At 33.9% G+C, this 20,795-nt stretch overlaps 1 protein-coding gene across 1 annotated transcript; it reads right to left on the bottom strand.

The window, feature by feature from the left end:
- Positions 1–16,649: 16,649 nt before the first annotated feature.
- On the bottom strand, positions 16,650–17,030 carry LOC145004808 (bZIP transcription factor 53-like). Its single transcript, XM_078963810.1, has one exon. The coding sequence runs from the start codon at positions 17,028–17,030 to the stop codon at positions 16,650–16,652; it is 381 nt and encodes a 126-aa protein (XP_078819936.1).
- Between the last annotated feature and the right edge of the window lie 3,765 nt (positions 17,031–20,795).

Below are 20,795 nucleotides of genomic sequence, written 5' to 3'. Positions count from 1 at the left end.
CCCTAAGACGTGTGCACACACCGACTTGCCCTCTTTATGTTTACTTGCCAAAAGGGCTTGAGTGATATTGAACTTTTCAATTTTACAATCTTGTGGGTTAGGCAGAATAATTGGAGGAGGAGGAGGAAGTGAAGCATGATTTCTTGTTCCTCGATCGAATCGTGGAATATCATCTTCATGTGGAATGCTTGTTCCACGGGATTTGAGAAGACCATAGTTGTCGAACTTTGACATCGGGAGAAAAATGAATTCAAGTTAGTTGATTGATTGAGTCCTTGGTAAATCACCCAAATGAAATTCCAAGGCTAGGACCCAACACAATATCCTACAACTCGGGAGAGGGATGTCGTAACCCAAATTGCAGAACATTTGAAGGTAAGTGAATGACGATTCACTAGTTTCCACCATGAAAAAAGAAATTTAAGTTTTAAATCTATGAAAACTCCTAGATCCTTTGAGATTCATTGAACATTTCAATGGCATGTTTAAATCTCGATATGCCCCTCTTGTTTGTGACTGGGATGCCGAGGATCACAAAGCGGGTGTGAATAACCACGCAAACTACATGGTGCCCTCACATGTTACAATCACCTATTCGATTGTGTAGTTTGGACTTATACACCGTAGTTTTCATACGAAACCGTAGATTTATCCCAAAACCGTAGCCTACGGTTTGGGAAACCGTAGTTTATAGAAAGAAAACCGTAGGTAAAAAAAAACAAACAAACAAAACAAAACAAAAAAACACTACGGTTTTATATCTTCAAAATGATTATTTTAATACAAAACACGAAACAGTGTAAATTTTACCGAAACAGTAGCCGAAACTAAACACCTACTGTTTCGTGGGCTATTTTGGGACAATTCCTAATTTTTGGATAAAAATGGTTAATTACTTCTCTAATTTGGCTAGCTGTAATTACCCCTAAAAATATATGTGCTAAGTATTATAAATTATACAAAGTGTTATTATAATATTTTTTAACTACTCGCGGTACGGGAAATTTGGTTTGAAGTCCACATAGGGTTGTTGGATTTCGGAACAACTTAAATGCCAAAACTTTTGTGCCCTCCGTTGTTTCATGTCTGCTCCCTGTCTGTACATAGTAGTTGAAAAGTATTGTTTAATTCTTATATAATACAATAAAAATAATATTACCTAGACTAATAATTAGTCGCAATAAATATTAGACTAAGATCTAGTGATAGGATACTAGGTTTCGTCGAATGAAAATAAAATTGTTAGAAGCGAATCGCTGCCCGAGTTTGGAGTCATCACTTTAACAAGTGAGTGCATAGTGACTTTCATCTTACACATAGATATGAAGTATTTAATATTAATACATGCTATATGTGTTTATTATCTGTGATTCTAATATCTATGCTGGATGAACGATTTATACATGTTTTACTTAATTTAAACTGTATATGTATTTTTATACCTATAAATATATTGGGTAACAATGGGTAGACGGGTGATGAGAGATAGGTGATGATAGAAAGGTGATGATAACTAGGTGATGATAGATATGCGATGATGAATAGGTGAGGCGAGATAAGATATGATTATGAGATGCCATAACCTTGACATACGATGTTGCGGTGTAGTCATCTACCCGAATATAGATGGCAACCACTAACTAATCTAAACAAGTCATGTGAAAACTGATGGGTTTTGGTCATAAGACATCCTATGTGCTCATACAAACCCTAATGCTTGGATCTAGGTTTCTCTATTGTACATGCTTTGAATCCAAGACTATAAACCCTAATTCTAACATATGGAAATCGACATTAACATATAATTAGGTTTAAGAACATACCTTGATTGTTATATAGCAATAACAATCTCAATTCCTCCTTGTATTGACTTTGGAATGCTTAGAGTCACAAGTGTCACTCCTCTAATGGTTCACAAACACCATAAGCAAGAGGATGAAGAGGAGAAAGGATGGAGGCTGCCAAAGACGTGTGTAAACCCTTACAAGAACATCAGCCACGTTTTTTGAGCCTTAAGGGGTCTTTATATAGTTGGGCTATTAGGGTTATCTAACAAGGAAACCCTAATTTGGATGCTTAAGCCCTAAGCAACCCATAGACTCCTTTAATTAAGCCCATGGACGATTTCCTTATGGGTTTCCCATTAGAATTCGTCCATCCCTTAATACAAGGCAATCCATGGCCCAAATTGCAATTATCTTATAATTACAATTCCAGTCCCTTAAGTTTAATTAATCTCTTTTAGTCACAAAACTAATTACCAATTAATTATTGACTAATATTAATTAAACAATATGATTTCTCCTTTAATATATTATTCCCATAATATATTAATAAATCATATTTAATCCTTACTCTCCATAATTCATCCTATCAAGTTGCTTTGGTGAAGGCAACCCAAAAGGACCATGCACCATCGGGTCAAGTACATACCAAAATAGTTATGGACTTAGACACTAATCCAACAAAAACACCAACAGGCTCATAACCTGTAGGTGATGAATTATGAGTTCAGGCGATGTAGTAACTACGTATTCATGTGATGATACTCTAACCCTTACTGGACACATATTAGGAGGAGGGGTAATCCCTAAATCAGTACTGTCTATGTGATGTAGGCGATGATCCTTAGGAAAAGTACCTAGGAACAAGCATATAAGGAAATACGATGTAAGGCGATGAGAGGTAATACGATGTATGAGATGACCCTTATGGTAAATCTTTAAGGAAGAATAAATAAAGATAATGGGGATGGGTAATCGATTTAATTGTTTGACATAAAGTATGTAAAGAAACAAATTGACTATATTATTGTGGGTTGAAAACTCTATATACTCACCAGGTTTTCCAACTTGACCCACTCAATTTATTGTATCATAGGTGGCTATATGAAAGATACATTATGCTGAGAGATTCAAGGAGTATTATGCCACTAGTTTAATACTGTAAGGCTTGTTATATTTCGTAATGCTTATGTTTCTATATTGACGATGACATCTCGATGTTTTAATATAAATAAAATACATTTCTTCGGAAACGCTTTGATAATACCATTATCATGTTTTCTGGGAACAAAATCTGCAATATTATTCTTCAAAAATGATATTCTGATTTTTAAATAATAATAAATAAAATTTTTAAAATGACTGTGAATTTGGGATGTCACAATTGTATAGCTGAGAGATAAGAAAACATAATGAGAAGAGGGGCAATTGTCAAGACGAAGAAGAAGTTGACGGCTAGGGTTTAGGCTGGCTATGATACCATAGACTAAATTGCAAATTTGGTCCTCGTGGTTAGCAAAAAGTGTGGATCCAAAAAGTTTCCAACTTGCACCACTGGTCCAAAATCACAAACTTTCCGTAGATTTGGTCCCTGAACAATTTAAATGACTCTTTTACCCTTTTCGTTTATTATTATTTTTTAATTAAAAACCAAATAAAACCTACCTACCCAACCCTCTCACCCCACACCCACCCTTACTCATTAACTCTTCACAATCTCTTGTTCTTCATCTTCTCTTTTACCGGCAACTTAACATTAGAGCCCCTATCTTCTCTCTGGGGTGGAATCGCCGGAGTCGGAGATGAAATCCACCATAGTTATCAGATTCGCCGCCTCCCATACCTCTCCTATCCATGTATCTCACTTCGCAATGTTATCCCTCCCACTACCATCGCCATTTCATCTCCTCCAGCCATAGCTCCACCCCACTTTATATACTTCGGCGAGGTGAGATCTGAGACACTAGAAACTATACAGTGTAAAAAAGTTCAAAGATTTTAGTCTGGTCATGTCTACATCCCTACCTCTGTTCTGGGAGACCCAACATCACACCCTTCACCGTTGTTCTCATTGTTTTGACCTAACCAACATCATCCAACCACCAGTAAAATACATCACTCGAATGATAACTAAAAAACCACAAAACAATCACTTCTCATACTAAAACCATCAAAACAGCACCATCACTGATTTCTCATCATTTCAACAAACCAACACCATCGATTATAGAAGCATCAAGCATGGGGGAAGAAGATGATACTTAATCAGAACTCAAAAATTGCACACACTAAAATCGAGAACTAGAACCCCAAAATCAAGAATCTGGGAAGAAGACGATACATCAATGGGGATCTTGAGTTAGTAAGGGTGTCTAAATCAGTACATATGTTGAAGATGATGATGGTGTATGGTGGTTGATGATGTTGGGTTTGCTGATTTAGAGATGGTGAGGAGCTGGTGATGATCGGTGATCGGATGAAGTAAACATCATGATTAGATTGAAAATGATGAACATGGGTTTTGATGGTATGTATGATGGTTATGGTGGTGGTTTGTAGACTGATGCTTGAAGATGTAGATAAATGGTGATGATCTAGGTGGTGGCTGCATGAAGAAGATAAGAAGATGAAAATTTGGCTTTCCTGAAAGTGAGAGAAATGAAGAAGGGGTTGAGTGGGAGTGATTTTCTTTTTGTTTTTTTTAATTAAAAGAATAAGAAAATAAAATAAAGTAAATAAGAATTTATTAAGAGGCATATTAGTCATTTTAGGTTGGGTGTGGACCAAAATCTAAAAAAAAAAAAAAAAAAAAAAAAAAAAAATGTCAACCACAAGTACCAAAATCACAAAAAAGTTCCGAAATTTAACCCATAGTAAAGTCGAAAACTTTTTGGACTTCATTCACACTTTTTTGCTAACCACAAGGACTAATTTTGCAATTAGTTTAGTCGATACCATATAATAAGATAAGTTTCTCGTGGATCTCGTCTCATTCCTTAACCATCAATATATACAAGGGATAATGACTTGAAAGGGTAACGAACTTTCGACTTTTGTCACATTTAGTCACTAAACTTTTTTTTTGTTATCTATTTGCCATTAAACTATTGAAACTGTTCACATTTTACCCTTATGACCGGCTGTTATCGGTCATATCGATTTCAATAGTTTAGTGGCAAATAGATAACGAAAAAAAGTTTAGTGACTGAATGTGAACAAAATCGAAAGTTTGTTTCCCTCTAAAAAGTTCAATGACTAAATGTGAACAAAATTCCTATTGTATTATGTTTTAGCAAAATGTGAACACTCGAGATAGTGATCCAAGTGAGCGTGGGTTTAATCCAATGCTCAAATCATATTCATAAGCACTCATGAACGTTGCAGCAAATATTTTCTTATGTCTAATACTCTTCTAGACAATCCACACACCAATTCACGACAGTCTTCATTCATATCTACTTCCAACATATGAACGACTATGGCCCGTTTGAATAATTCGATTATTCTTAATAAACTCAATTATTCTGGAAGTCAAAACATGCAAAGTGAAACACAAGAATAATACTAATCCCATATGGCCTCAAACCTTTGAGTATAAACAAAACACGTTTTATTTATCACCATATCGATTACTCATTATTTGTCGTTTCGGTTAATCAACTTCTTACTTGAATTCCAACACTTGTCCCGTGCTCCTAGCATGCACACAATGTTTTACCTATGGTTCTTACTTTTGTGAAATAGACAAATTGAACACATTTCCAATCATTCTCATTTTACAACTCCAAATCCATTTTCTTAAGTGTAAGAATATCAAATTCTTGTTACTTATAGAATATACTAGATTCTAACACTTTATGCAACGATCCTTTTGTAATGTCACTGCACCAAAGTCTCAAAGACTATTGCCAATGATATTACAAAGTCCTCTATCGGAGATTGTTACAAGACAATTCCTTAGATATGATGTCTCTCTCTCAAAGTACATTCCTTTGAACATCCTTTTGCATAAAAGTTTCTAATCTAGTCATAGATTTTAGATATTTACTTCCCAATATGGACACGCTTCCATATTTTCCATATGACAACTAATTTCTTAATAGAATCTTATCTATTCGTAATGATGTCGATATTTTCCATTCAATATGGAAACATTTCCATAATTTCCAATACTATACTTCCAACTACTCACAAGCAACCAATCCTCATCGAACTTTGGATTGTCCTTTGATAGTTATTTAATTGTTTTAGTCAAAACCGATTCTAGTCCCTTTTCCCTCTAAATGCACTAGACATTTGGAAAATCTTAGAATGTTCAAACATTAAATCATTTGCAATCGATCCTATACTCGAAGCGTATGGGACACGACGCAAAATGTTTTATTTGCTATGTTCTCAAAATTCGAATTGTGAAGAGGAATGCCGTAATCATAATCGAAATTTTAAGAACACACTATGTACCCTTGACTAAATTTATTAACATTCCACAACCTAATCCTTTAGATTTGAAATGAAGCATAATATTCTCTCCCTTAATTATAGCAAAACAACCTTTCAACTCTTACAACTTTGCAAAGTATGACTCTTGTTTTCTACAATTAATATTGCCAACTATGCAATACATAACTTAATAATCATACAATCATAACATTTATGCTCCCACTATCATGATGATTATTATAAAACATAACACTTATGCTCCCACTAGCTTCGACATGTATTCATAAACATCTTAACTTTCAGAAAAACAATACCTATTGAATTTCTTAAGTCCATGTGTCTAATACTTAGTGCTTTGATAATATTTTATCAAGGCTTCTTGAACTTATACACCTATGCCTTAGATAGTTCATATGTGTGTCTTAACAATTAAGACTAATTGCCAAACCTCACAATTCAAATTATGGAAAGGGATGTCGTAACCATGATCGAATTCGAGAATGCAATTTTACAATCACTATCTTTTAAAGCCTTTCTTAGTGAAAGCATTTTCTCACAATCATTTTCATGAAGGAGGAAATCTTATGACACTTAGATTTAAACGGTGTATGTGTTCCTATCCATGTGAATTTGTTAAAAACAAAGTTTACGACAAATTCAAACTCATATGGATCGAACTTTCTTAATCTTGATTTCTTGCCTTATGGTAGCACAGCTGCCCACCACGTCTTCCAATTAGTTAAGCAGCTCACCTTTTCCTATCAATGTACTTTCCATTGATCAAGGTCCTTGCCTTTTAAGCATTCAAATGAGAACTCATAGGACTCACATGCATAATTAACTCGACTGGATTGGTACAGAAACAAAATAGTGTCTTCACGATAGGTTGTAAACCTCAACTCGTGTGCTAGTGATGATCGATAAGGTTTATTTGATTTGTTCTTGAAACTTTTCGAGACCATTAAGACTCCCACTGACTCCTTGACATATAAGATTCTTTTGTCAATAAACATTTGTTGACAACCAAATATTCAAGAGTTAGTGTAGCTTTTAACAAAACAAAACACTTCATAATTTTGGTCTTAGTTGGTCTTTATCTTATCCAAGACATCACAACTTCCAAAATTGATGAATGTTATAAACCTTCTTAATACTATTCACTTAATGTCACAATCTTGACTTTAAGACTTGTTTTGGAACGAAGTATGATTGACTTCTTGATTTGACCATTTCTTCAATCTTTGATTCCTCTTCTTGGACATACAATTGTACCAAGACTCATTAGAGGATCAATTGAGATATGGTTCTTAATCATTAAGACCTATCATAAAGCATAAAAGCTACTCTCCCTTCTTCTTAGAATGGAGAAACTCTTATCTTTCTGCCTACTTGATTCTTCTTATTCGTTTTGCTATTGATCTAAACCCTTTAATCAATTCAAAATTACACTTAATCTTGTAAATGTAATCATATTTACTGAGCCTTTAGTACATCATGACGAATATCTTTGTTACTCTTATGGTGAACTTGATCAACACACAACTTTGTGTACTCGATCTCCTAGTCCTTCACTTGACACTTTGTCAACGAATTTGTCTAATTTCCAAATATGAAATTTCTCAGTCATCATGCAACCAAGTTGCATGATTCCAAGTTTCTGTCCAATTGAAACTTGGGCGATGAGAAACTCTCCCTATTTGGTAAATTCTTGACATTTCCATAAATAGCATAACTAAGAATCATATCCATTCGTTGTAGAAATATGAAAACATCAATTTTCATAACGATTTCATTGCAAGGAAGTAAACAAATAAATAAGTTAAACAAAATTTGTTTTATTTATAAAAGCAGCGGAAAAACATTTGTCCTTACAATGCAAAATCTATTGAAAACTATGTAAAAGGAAAATTTCTAACAACTCTATCATAACTATCTAAGCTCAAAATCCAATCTTCAAGTCCATGCGATCGAGATCCATCACTTGTGATTAGATTCATCTTGCTCTCTTATCAAGCTTCCTTTCTTTTCACCGATCCTTCAAAACATTCAAATGCAATCTTATCACATCATGTATTAAGAATCAATGAATATGAACTTAATGGAGTTAGATAGTGGATTCTTACCTAAAGCGTAGTCATACTTTTGACTCTCCCATCTCTTAGATCTCTTAGGTAAATAGGGCAACTTCGTCTCCAATGCCCCTTCTCTTGGCAATAAAAGAAAATTGACTCTTTTGGAACAACACATGGAACTACCTCAGACATCGCCTTTCTCTTATAATCAAACTTTTCGATCATTGCATGTCTTTCATTGCCATTGTCTATATCCATAGAGGTCTTGAAGGTAGATTCACCAATCAACTTTGCTTTTCTATTGCGTCAAACCATTGCTGATTCAGCAGCAATAAGCATATAGGTGAGATCTATAAGGTTCACGTCGCGGTTCATCATATAGTACTCTCTTACGAACTCACTATATGAGTTAGGAAGTGACCGAAGAACCCAATCAACAGCCATCGCTTCACCGACAACGGATCCCATCATTCTTAATCTATCAATGTGTGACTTCATCCCTAAGACGTGTGCACACACCGACTTGCCCTCTTTATGTTTACTTGCCAAAAGGGCTTGAGTGATATTGAACTTTTCAATTTTACAATCTTGTGGGTTAGGGAGAATAATTGGAGGAGGAGGAGGAAGTGAAGCATGATTTCTTGTTCCTCGATCGAATCGTGGAATATCATCTTCATGTGGAATGCTTGTTCCACGGGATTTGAGAAGACCATAGTTGTCGAACTTTGACATCGGGAGAAAAATGAATTCAAGTTAGTTGATTGATTGAGTCCTTGGTAAATCACCCAAATGAAATTCCAAGGCTAGGACCCAACACAATATCCTACAACTCGGGAGAGGGATGTCGTAACCCAAATTGCAGAACATTTGAAGGTAAGTGAATGACGATTCACTAGTTTCCACCATGAAAAAAGAAATTTAAGTTTTAAATCTATGAAAACTCCTAGATCCTTTGAGATTCATTGAACATTTCAATGGCATGTTTAAATCTCGATATGCCCCTCTTGTTTGTGACTGGGATGCCGAGGATCACAAAGCGGGTGTGAATAACCACGCAAACTACATGGTGCCCTCACATGTTACAATCACCTATTCGATGTGCCGGTAAACCACACACGCTCCACCGAACTATGAAAAACATTGAGTCACCCTTTGCTACCTTTGCTTAGAACCATTTAGTGTGCCGGTAAACCACACACGCTCCACTAACGTCTTCGCAAGGGCACAAAGTGTAATTTCATGGAATTGCATCAATTCACTTTTGCCTAAGTAACTAAGATTGGGAATTTGAAAAACATTTAGTTACTTTGTATTTCATTATACTTATAATGGAAGGTTTCGTCCTATCCTACCCGTTCGGCTAACGACCCTCCACTAGTCAAGAGTGCGGTGGGTAAGAGTGGATACCCATTCAATCGCCATTTTATAGGCAATTTCCTTAAACACCCCTTATAGACCAGCTTCGCGAATGAGGCCAACTAACGGTAAGACTGACTTTTACTCATACATACATACATATATATATATATATATATATATATATATATATATATATATATATATATATATATATATATATATATACATATATATATATATAATGTTAGACTTTTAATGTTATATATAGTATAGGGTGTATTTTATACTTTTAAAATACTATATGGTTAACTTTAACAATTACACTTTTAATTCAATTAAATGGTTAACCTAAACTTTTATGGATTTATTAAACCTCTTTTAATTATACTCCTTAATTAATTAATAAAACCATAAGGGTGTGATTGGAACTTTTCAAAACATTACTAGGGTTTTAGAATTTAACATTTCTAATTAAACCTTTAATCAACTTTTAAATTCCAAAACTTGAGGGCAAGTTTTGAAACCTTTTTCAAAACATTAGGGTTTTAACTATTTAAATTTCAAAACTCCAAAACTTTTGGGTTCAAATTTAAACTATAAAACCTAAAGGGGAAAATATGAAACTTTTCATAACAACAAGGATCAAATAACAAATAATTTTAAATTAACATTTAATTACATAATTATCCATATTTGATTTATTTAATGATTTCTTGCAAAACAATTTATCAATTTACTCAAAATAATTAATCAATTATCTTATAAGGAAACAATTATCTTGTTAATTGATAATTATCTTTAATTAGATCAAGAATATAGTCATATATATCATAAAATCGGATTTATATTGATCTAACATGACAAGGTAACTATCCATATGCAAAAACAGCAAGAAAATCCGAGAAAACCTCCATCTGACGATACGACTCGTCGAGTCAGGCATTGGACTCGTCGAGTCTGCATGGACTCGGCGAGTTCAGCCATGGACCCGGCGAGTCCATCCTCCCAAACTTCAAAAAATCTAATTTTTCAGATATACAAGCATCAATACAATTGAAACCAAGCTAGGCTCTGATACCACTGATGGGTTTTGGTCATAAGACATCCTATGTGCTCATACAAACCCTAATGCTTGGATCTAGGTTTCTCTATTGTACATGCTTTGAATCCAAGACTATAAACCCTAATTCTAACATATGGAAATCGACATTAACATATAATTAGGTTTAAGAACATACCTTGATTGTTATATAGCAATAACAATCTCAATTCCTCCTTGTATTGACTTTGGAATGCTTAGAGTCACAAGTATCACTCCTCTAATGGTTCACAAACACCATAAGCAAGAGGATGAAGAGGAGAAAGGATGGAGGCTGCCAAAGACGTGTGTAAACCCTTACAAGAACATCAGCCACGTTTTTTGAGCCTTAAGGGGTCTTTATATAGTTGGGCTATTAGGGTTATCTAACAAGGAAACCCTAATTTGGATGCTTAAGCCCTAAGCAACCCATAGACTCCTTTAATTAAGCCCATGGACGATTTCCTTATGGGTTTCCCATTAGAATTCGTCCATCCCTTAATACAAGGCAATCCATGGCCCAAATTGCAATTATCTTATAATTACAATTCCAGTCCCTTAAGTTTAATTAATCTCTTTTAGTCACAAAACTAATTACCAATTAATTATTGACTAATATTAATTAAACAATATGATTTCTCCTTTAATATATTATTCCCATAATATATTAATAAATCATATTTAATCCTTACTCTCCATAATTCATCCTATCAAGTTGCTTTGGTGAAGGCAACCCAAAAGGACCATGCACCATCGGGTCAAGTACATACCAAAATAGTTATGGACTTAGACACTAATCCAACAAAAACACCAACAGGCTCATAACCTGTAGGTGATGAATTATGAGTTCAGGCGATGTAGTAACTACGTATTCATGTGATGATACTCTAACCCTTACTGGACACATATTAGGAGGAGGGGTAATCCCTAAATCAGTACTGTCTATGTGATGTAGGCGATGATCCTTAGGAAAAGTACCTAGGAACAAGCATATAAGGAAATACGATGTAAGGCGATGAGAGGTAATACGATGTATGAGATGACCCTTATGGTAAATCTTTAAGGAAGAATAAATAAAGATAATGGGGATGGGTAATCGATTTAATTGTTTGACATAAAGTATGTAAAGAAACAAATTGACTATATTATTGTGGGTTGAAAACTCTATATACTCACCAGGTTTTCCAACTTGACCCACTCAATTTATTGTATCATAGGTGGCTATATGAAAGATACATTATGCTGAGAGATTCAAGGAGTATTATGCCACTAGTTTAATACTGTAAGGCTTGTTATATTTCGTAATGCTTATGTTTCTATATTGACGATGACATCTCGATGTTTTAATATAAATAAAATACATTTCTTCGGAAACGCTTTGATAATACCATTATCATGTTTTCTGGGAACAAAATCTGCAATATTATTCTTCAAAAATGATATTCTGATTTTTAAATAATAATAAATAAAATTTTTAAAATGACTGTGAATTTGGGATGTCACAATTGTATAGCTGAGAGATAAGAAAACATAATGAGAAGAGGGGCAATTGTCAAGACGAAGAAGAAGTTGACGGCTAGGGTTTAGGCTGGCTATGATACCATAGACTAATTTGCAAATTTGGTCCTCGTGGTTAGCAAAAAAGTGTGGATCCAAAAAGTTTCCAACTTGCACCACTGGTCCAAAATCACAAACTTTCCGTAGATTTGGTCCCTGAACAATTTAAATGACTCTTTTACCCTTTTCGTTTATTATTATTTTTTAATTAAAAACCAAATAAAACCTACCTACCCAACCCTCTCACCCCACACCCACCCTTACTCATTAACTCTTCACAATCTCTTGTTCTTCATCTTCTCTTTTACCGGCAACTTAACATTAGAGCCCCTATCTTCTCTCTGGGGTGGAATCGCCGGAGTCGGAGATGAAATCCACCATAGTTATCAGATTCGCCGCCTCCCATACCTCTCCTATCCATGTATCTCACTTCGCAATGTTATCCCTCCCACTACCATCGCCATTTCATCTCCTCCAGCCATAGCTCCACCCCACTTTATATACTTCGGCGAGGTGAGATCTGAGACACTAGAAACTATACAGTGTAAAAAAGTTCAAAGATTTTAGTCTGGTCATGTCTACATCCCTACCTCTGTTCTGGGAGACCCAACATCACACCCTTCACCGTTGTTCTCATTGTTTTGACCTAACCAACATCATCCAACCACCAGTAAAATACATCACTCGAATGATAACTAAAAAACCACAAAACAATCACTTCTCATACTAAAACCATCAAAACAGCACCATCACTGATTTCTCATCATTTCAACAAACCAACACCATCGATTATAGAAGCATCAAGCGTGGGGGAAGAAGATGATACTTAATCAGAACTCAAAATTGCACACACTAAAATCGAGAACTAGAACCCCAAAATCAAGAATCTGGGAAAAAGACGATACATTAATGGGGATCTTGAGTTAGTAAGGGTGTCTAAATCAGTACATATGTTGAAGATGATGATGGTGTATGGTGGTTGATGATGTTGGGTTTGCTGATTTAGAGATGGTGAGGAGCTGGTGATGATCGGTGATCGGATGAAGTAAACATCATGATTAGATTGAAAATGATGAACATGGGTTTTGATGGTATGTATGATGGTTATGGTGGTGGTTTGTAGACTGATGCTTGAAGATGTAGATAAATGGTGATGATCTAGGTGGTGGCTGCATGAAGAAGATAAGAAGATGAAAATTTGGCTTTCCTGAAAGTGAGAGAAATGAAGAAGGGGTTGAGTGGGAGTGATTTTCTTTTTGTTTTTTTTAATTAAAAGAATAAGAAAATAAATAAAATAAAGTAAATAAGAATTTATTAAGAGGCATATTAGTCATTTTAGGTTGGGTGTGGACCAAAATCTAAAAAAAAAAAAAAATGTCAACCACAAGGACCAAAATCACAAAAAAGTTCCGAAATTTAACCCATAGTAAAGTTGAAAACTTTTTGGACTTCATTCACACTTTTTTGCTAACCACAAGGACTAATTTTGCAATTAGTTTAGTCGATACCATATAATAAGATAAGTTTCTCGTGGGTCTCGTCTCATTCCTTAAACATCAATATATACAAGGGATAATGACTTGAAAGGGTAACGAAATTTCGAATTTTGTCACATTTAGTCACTAAACTTTTTTTTGTTATCTATTTGCCATTAAACTATTGAAACTGTTCACATTTTACCCTTATGACCGGCTGTTATCGGTCATAAGGGTAAAATGTGAACGATTTCAATAGTTTAGTGGCAAATAGATAACGAAAAAAAGTTTAGTGACTGAATGTGAACAAAATCGAAAGTTTGTTTTGCCTCTAAAAAGTTCAATGACTAAATGTGAACAAACTTCCTATTGTATTATGTTTTAGCTAAATTATTTATTTTTGTTTAATTGTAGCAACATTTGTTGATGAAGAAATCTATGAAATAAAAAAACAAAATGCAACATCCGGATTTCCAGGTATCATAATTTAAGTATTTTTCTTTTGAGTTAAGAAGAGAGACTCGACGAGTTGACGCCTCAACTCGTCGAGTAAGGTCGCGACTGATGACTCGGATTAATGAATGGACTCGACAAGTCGGTGAAACGACTTGACGAGTTTGCGCTGTTGGCAGAAACCCTAAATCTTTGGGCCCGAGCCATATTTAAAGGCACTTATGGCCTTCAATTACCACTACCTTTCCCATAAGTGAGAACCCTAGCGAGCTTGAGTGTGTAGAATAAAAGGAAGAGTTATCTTAAGCTTTTTGGTGTGATGGATCTGGACCCTTCTAGGTTCAGAGAGCCGAGAATATGAAGCTTTAGTAGAGTAAACCTTGGGGTTCGAAGTTAGGAAGCATTTATGGTAGATATAGTTACTTTCATCTTACACATAGATATGAAGTATTTTATATAAATTACGTGTTATGTGTGCATATTATTTGAATACTTGGTGTCTATGTTGGATGAACGATTTTATACATGTTTTAAAAGATTTAAACGGTATATTTATTTTATATCTACAAATATGTTGCAGATGAAACATGGGTATATGAAATAGTTGGTGTGTGATGAAATAAAATGATGAGAGATATGTGATGATAGAAATATGATGATAATTAGGTATATAGATGATGATGAATATGTGATGTAGGATGAAAGGAGATACCATAACCTTAACCAGCAATGTGGCGATGTAGTCATCTCCAGAGTATAGATGGCGACCACAGACTATTCTAGACAACACAGTGGAAACACCAGCAGGCCCATAACCTGTAGGTGATGAATTACGAGTTCAGACGATGTTGTAACTACGTATTCATGCGATGATACTCTAACCCCTTACTATGAATTACGAGTTCAGACGATGTTGTAACTATATATTCATGGGATGTCACAAATTTCGCATGCCAAACCAATGGTCATAATTCACATCAGTGAGAATGGTTTATTTTTTTGTAAAACCAAAATTAGATTGGAAATTTTGATTTTTTATTTTGGAAAATGTCAAACCATTGGTTTTGTATTTTGGTTTCGGTTTTTTTGTTTTTTTTAAATATATTTTTAGGGTTTTTTTTATTTCATAGATATTTTCATCAACAAATGTTGCTACAATTTAACAAAAATAAATAATTTGCTAAAACATAAAACAAGAGGAAGTTTGTTTACATTTAGTCATTGAACTTTTTAGAGGGAAACAAACTTTTGACTTTTGTCACATTTAGTCACTAAACTTTTTTTCGTTATTTATTTGCCATTGAACTATTGAAACTGTTCACATTTTACCCTTATGACCGGCTACAGCCGGTCATAAGGGTAAAATGTGAACAGTTTCAATAGTTCAATGGCAAATAGATAACGAAAAAAAGTTTAATGACTAAATGTGACAAAAATCGAAAGTTCGTTATCCTTTCAAGTCATTATCCCTATATACAAAATACAAAATAGGCATTACACCAAAAGGGCTATATAACAAATAGGCCTTACACCAATGGGCCAATATATCAAAATAAATAAATAAATAGGCCTTACACCAATGGACCAATATAACAAATAGGCTATTCAAAATATTGGAAAACTATACGACCCCACTAACAAACATCATCTCTTGATAAGACACGCTATTCCAAAATGAGCCAAGAGTGCATCACGAATGAAAATTACTTGGAAATGAACTTTTGTTTCTTACCAAGGCATGTATCGTAGTACAAACCTTCTATAAAGTTTCCAATGCCCATGAAAACTTTCAAAACCCCTAAAAGCCTCGTCTTTTTATTTATACCTTTTTCCTTGGTTTTCCTCATTAAACTTAAATCATGATTAAATAGTAATAAGTTCCCACTAATGAAACTCTAATACTTCAAGATTAAGCAATTATTCTTAGTTAGTTAGTTATATTCATGTATCCTATATCTCACGGTCAAGGCCAAGTACTTGACATTAAAATACTATAAACTGTCACAAATGTATTTAAAAATCCAGTATTTCTCACGATTAAGCCCCAGTACTTGCAATCGTGACAGCTTAGCCAAGGGCAATAATCCGTCTCAATTTGCCCGCTAAACCGTCACAAATGTATTTAGAATTTAAATCCGTTGTTAGTTTGTAGAAGATCCATTGATCGCTAATACGAAAAAATAAATCCGTTTGTAAAAGTATGTATTGTTGTATTGAAACTATTTATCTTTTAGCATTACTACTTACTAGTTATTCATATTTACATCTTATATATACATCCAAAGTTCCAAATCCAAAACAATATTTAAGCCACAAAAAAAATGAGTCAAACAAAACCTAGTTGGCATAATTTATTTCCAATTAGAAAAGAAATTCAAAATAAACACAAACGTTATATATTTTGGATGGCAAAATAATAAAGATTAATTATTTAATTTGATGAAATGAAACCCATGAATCTAGGCATGGAGTTAGAAGGCTGTTGTTGCTCAAATGGCCTTAGCCATGGCTCTTGAACAACTCCGATCGGTGACCCTGACACACCATCACACTCACACCAACCATAAACCGTCTTTGCATAGTCTAATCTCTTGGCCAATTCTTGTTTCTGTGTTCTCAAAACTATGTTCTCCATTTCCAAGGCAGAATGCGCTTTCGCAAGTCCTTCTATTTTCATAACCATTTCGTCTCTCTTTTTCGTGAAATAAAAGATTTGCTCATTTAGATCTTTCATGTGTTTTTCTTTCTTCATTCTAGACCTCCTTGCAGATTCCCGGTTCGATAGCATCCTCTTCATCTTCTTCTCATCCATCATTAGATAACCCTTTGATGACATGCTTCTTCTAACTTGCTCTAATATTTGAATAATCCAATGTATATACACGAAAAAGAAAGTTCAAGAAACCGAGTAGAACCAATGAAGAAACACGACGGAAAATGATTGAACAAGTCTGATTCTACTTTGAATGTTGGCAAAGCTCATATCAATACGGACTTTTGCGATGGTTTATTGTTCTTATTTGAACAATATAGGCTCATAGTCGACTTTAAAAACCCTAATATGTGTGTTCGTAAATGAGAGAGAGAGAGAGAGAGAGAGAGAGAGAGAGAGAGAGAGAGAGAGGGTATTTGAAGTTATCGTTGAGGGTGAACATTTATAGAATTTGTACGAGGGAGACGAATATTCTGAACAAAAGTCTTGTGTGTCCCTATACATAAGAAGACTTATGTGAAAGAAACGTAATCTTTTGGAATTCTATACGGATAACGGGATAAGACCGAACTTCATAAGTCATAACAATCTTTTTCCCCATCTGGTATATTTAATTAAACATATTAATTAGTTTAATGGTTTTTTTTTAAGTTCCAATAGTTACACCCTACCTACTTTCTAGATATATCTCAAAACTAATTAAGCATTTGGTAGCCGTAACTATTAGCTGGAAGTTGTTTGTTGGCCATAAGTTATTTTTATGTAGAAGTGCTCATAGAAAATAATAACATTAAGCACTTGAATGTATAAAATTAAATAGAAACTAAAAGCTAAAAGCTTTTAAAAGTGAATGTTGGATTAGAAACTTTAAGTTCATATTTCCAAACAAAATTTTTTTTTCTTTAATTCAAGTTTTTTTTTTATGTAAGATTCTCAATTTGGACCTATGGTTCTTTTTTCTTACCTTTTTTAGTAAAATTAAAAAATTTAGAAAATAAAAGAAGTAAAGATGGAATAAAAAGAACAATCAATCAAATAATAGAGATAGATTTAATGATAGTAATTTAAATAAAAGTCGTAGAGTTTAATTGAGGACTTTTTGTTAAAAGGATCATAGTTGTTAATTTGTGAAAGATCGGGTTTTGACCAATAGTTGACTTGTTGACTACATTTTGACTAGAATGTTATATGATAGATAAGGATTGGTTTATTTTGGAAACTTATGAAGATACTAGTTATTTCCAAGTTAAGTTGTGGTTCAAGTGAAAGCTTTAGTGTTGAGGGACTATTTTTTGTAAATTCCAAAAGTTTGAGCATTAGCAGAGAGTCTCTTTTTCCATGCTACATCTAAATTGTCTTCAACCTCTACAGAGCATAGAAATGGTGATTCTCTTCTTCTATTTGTGATTTGAAGCTTGTTTATTGAAGTGTTGAAGATGTAGTCATTGTTCTTCACAATCTCCTAGCCTTAGAGGTATAATCCCTTCTCTAGAACTCTCTATCTCTATGGATAAGATTTGAATTTGAAGTCAAATTTGAATTCAATGTTTAAATTATTGATTCAATGAATTTTCTAGTTGTTTTATCATCTCTAGAGTATCACTTTATCATCAACTCTTTATATAGTTCTTTGATTAAAGTTTGATGATGATTTTGGGTGTTTATAATCCTAGTATCCATAAATTCAATTTTTTTTTATTCATTTATAATTTAAATGAGTTTTGTTGTTTGGGTATTGAGCAGCAGTCATACGGATCGTGTGAAGTCCAAGGGTTAATCTGCATGGGTCGTGTAGCCTCCTCGATGCCTACACTGAAATCTAACTTTTAGTCCGTTTCGATGGCGTTTGACCTCTTATTGTCCTCAAAACTTCCATGGAGATTAATATAAAGTGTTTTAACCAGAAAATGAAGTCAATATGTTAGGAACCCTAATAGGGATATTTTTGGTCATTTTGTAACCATTTGATCATAATAGATAGGTGGTGACTAAGAAGTATTGTAAGCTGGGAAGAAGTGGAATACCAAGAGATTATGGTGAGTAACTATCTGAATACATGTCCACACTATGACTAGTGAATATTTTTATGAAATGAATTTTATTATAATGTTTTCATATCTTACTTGCTATGTAAAATACTATGTTTAGTCTATGTACATTCACAAAAATGGTATTTACAAAAGACTTGATTAAGACTACATGACTATATGGTGAGATGTCAAGCCACCAAGAAAATTACACTCTTTTGTTTGCAAATAAAACGTAATATAGTAGTAAAAATGGGATCGAATCCACGGGGAAGTTGTTGTAACTCAATTATCAATGCAGTTCAATTGAACAAGTGAAGTGAAACTAAACAACTAAAATTAATCTAAAGGGGGGGTGCGATTTGTTTGAAAACAAAAAGACTTGAAGAGTTAAAAAAAAATGCCTGCAATTAAGCAAGATGGTGAGATGCTCAAATATTGGAGAGAATTGGTGGCAATTCAACACAATGAATATTTGTTTGTCTATCATTAGGATTCAATATGTAAGCTTATCATTCAACTCAAATTAGTTCTAGAAATCATGAAGCATGATATACCAAAATTCTTCAAAGGTAGTATGGAGGTTAGAGAAGCCCACAACACATCTTCTTAATCAAATTCAAGGATCCAACTGAAGCAATTGGACTCAAGAAAATTGATTAGCCTTAAGAATGAAGGAATTCCCAATTCCAAGAGGATATCAATGCTTACACATCCATAAAGGAGTCATGATCCATAAGCTAGAGATGATTTTTATCACCATAAAGCTCTTATTCTAAGCAAATTCAATGATTCATCAATAAATCAAAGAAAAATATTAGCAATTGCTCATTAAGTACCACGGTCATGATCAAAGTATTAAATAAGCATACGAATTAAGAACTAAGAATCATAAACATGAGATAAATGATAACCAAACATGAATCCTTCCAAACTCACAGATATCCAAAGGTTTTAGCCCAAGTCAACCAAAATAAAGTAACTAGCCACTCATGGCAACAAGACAATGATCATAAAAGTGTTTTAACATCAAAGATTTAGCAAATACTATAAGAATGAGATGTTGAATGCGTCAAGCTCTCCAAAATCATCTGAAACTGCTCTAATGGTGTCCAAATTTGATTTGGGGTTGCAAGACCTAACCCCTAAGGTAAATGATGAGCCAAATGCCCAAAATTCCCTTAGAAGGCAATTGTGTGGGTGGGTGCACAAAGTAGTATGGATGGAGACCTCACTCACGCAATGGATGTTGAAATTTCATTGGTTGATTCCTCTATTACTCCACCCCTACTACCGAAGATTCCTTTGTTCTCCTTTACACCTCACATGATTTAAATTACACAATCATCTTCTAGCACCTCAAATGGATAGTCCAAGTCTATCTTCAAGTATCAATGACTCATCTAAGTTTTTAACACACAAAGCCCAATACTCCAAAATGGATTCAATAAAGCCCAATAGTTCCTTAAAAGTCCACAAACCCCAACTACTCAACAACAAGACAAACCACAACCATAATGAGACTCAAAAAAAGTTGCAAAATACCTTATGCAAAAGAGAAAACACGTGATATAATCCAAGATAAATAAATGATGAAATATGCAATGCAAAGATAACAAAAAGACTAAAAATGTTAAAATAAACTACATAAAAATAAAGTAAATTAAATAAACTATTATTATAATATTCTGTAAAAGATTTTTACTTATGAAATTATACTTTCACTTTTAACACATGGATATATAAATTCCAATTACATTACATTGTTAAATTTATGGTATTGAAATCACTAATACACACACACATACACACACACACACACACACACACATATATA

The sequence above is a fragment of the Lactuca saligna genome, chromosome 1, assembly GCF_052625555.1.
Source record: "Lactuca saligna cultivar CGN05327 chromosome 1, ASM5262555v1, whole genome shotgun sequence".
Taxonomy (NCBI): Eukaryota; Viridiplantae; Streptophyta; class Magnoliopsida; order Asterales; family Asteraceae; genus Lactuca; species Lactuca saligna.
Note: the sequence above shows the minus strand (reverse complement) of the source record. Positions and strands in the feature narration are given on the sequence as shown.

Bases quoted from the DNA above. Each gene is read 5' to 3' on its own strand.
- LOC145004808 (XM_078963810.1), bottom strand. From the start codon at position 17,030: ATGGATGAGAAGAAGATGAAGAGGATGCTATCGAACCGGGAATCTGCA.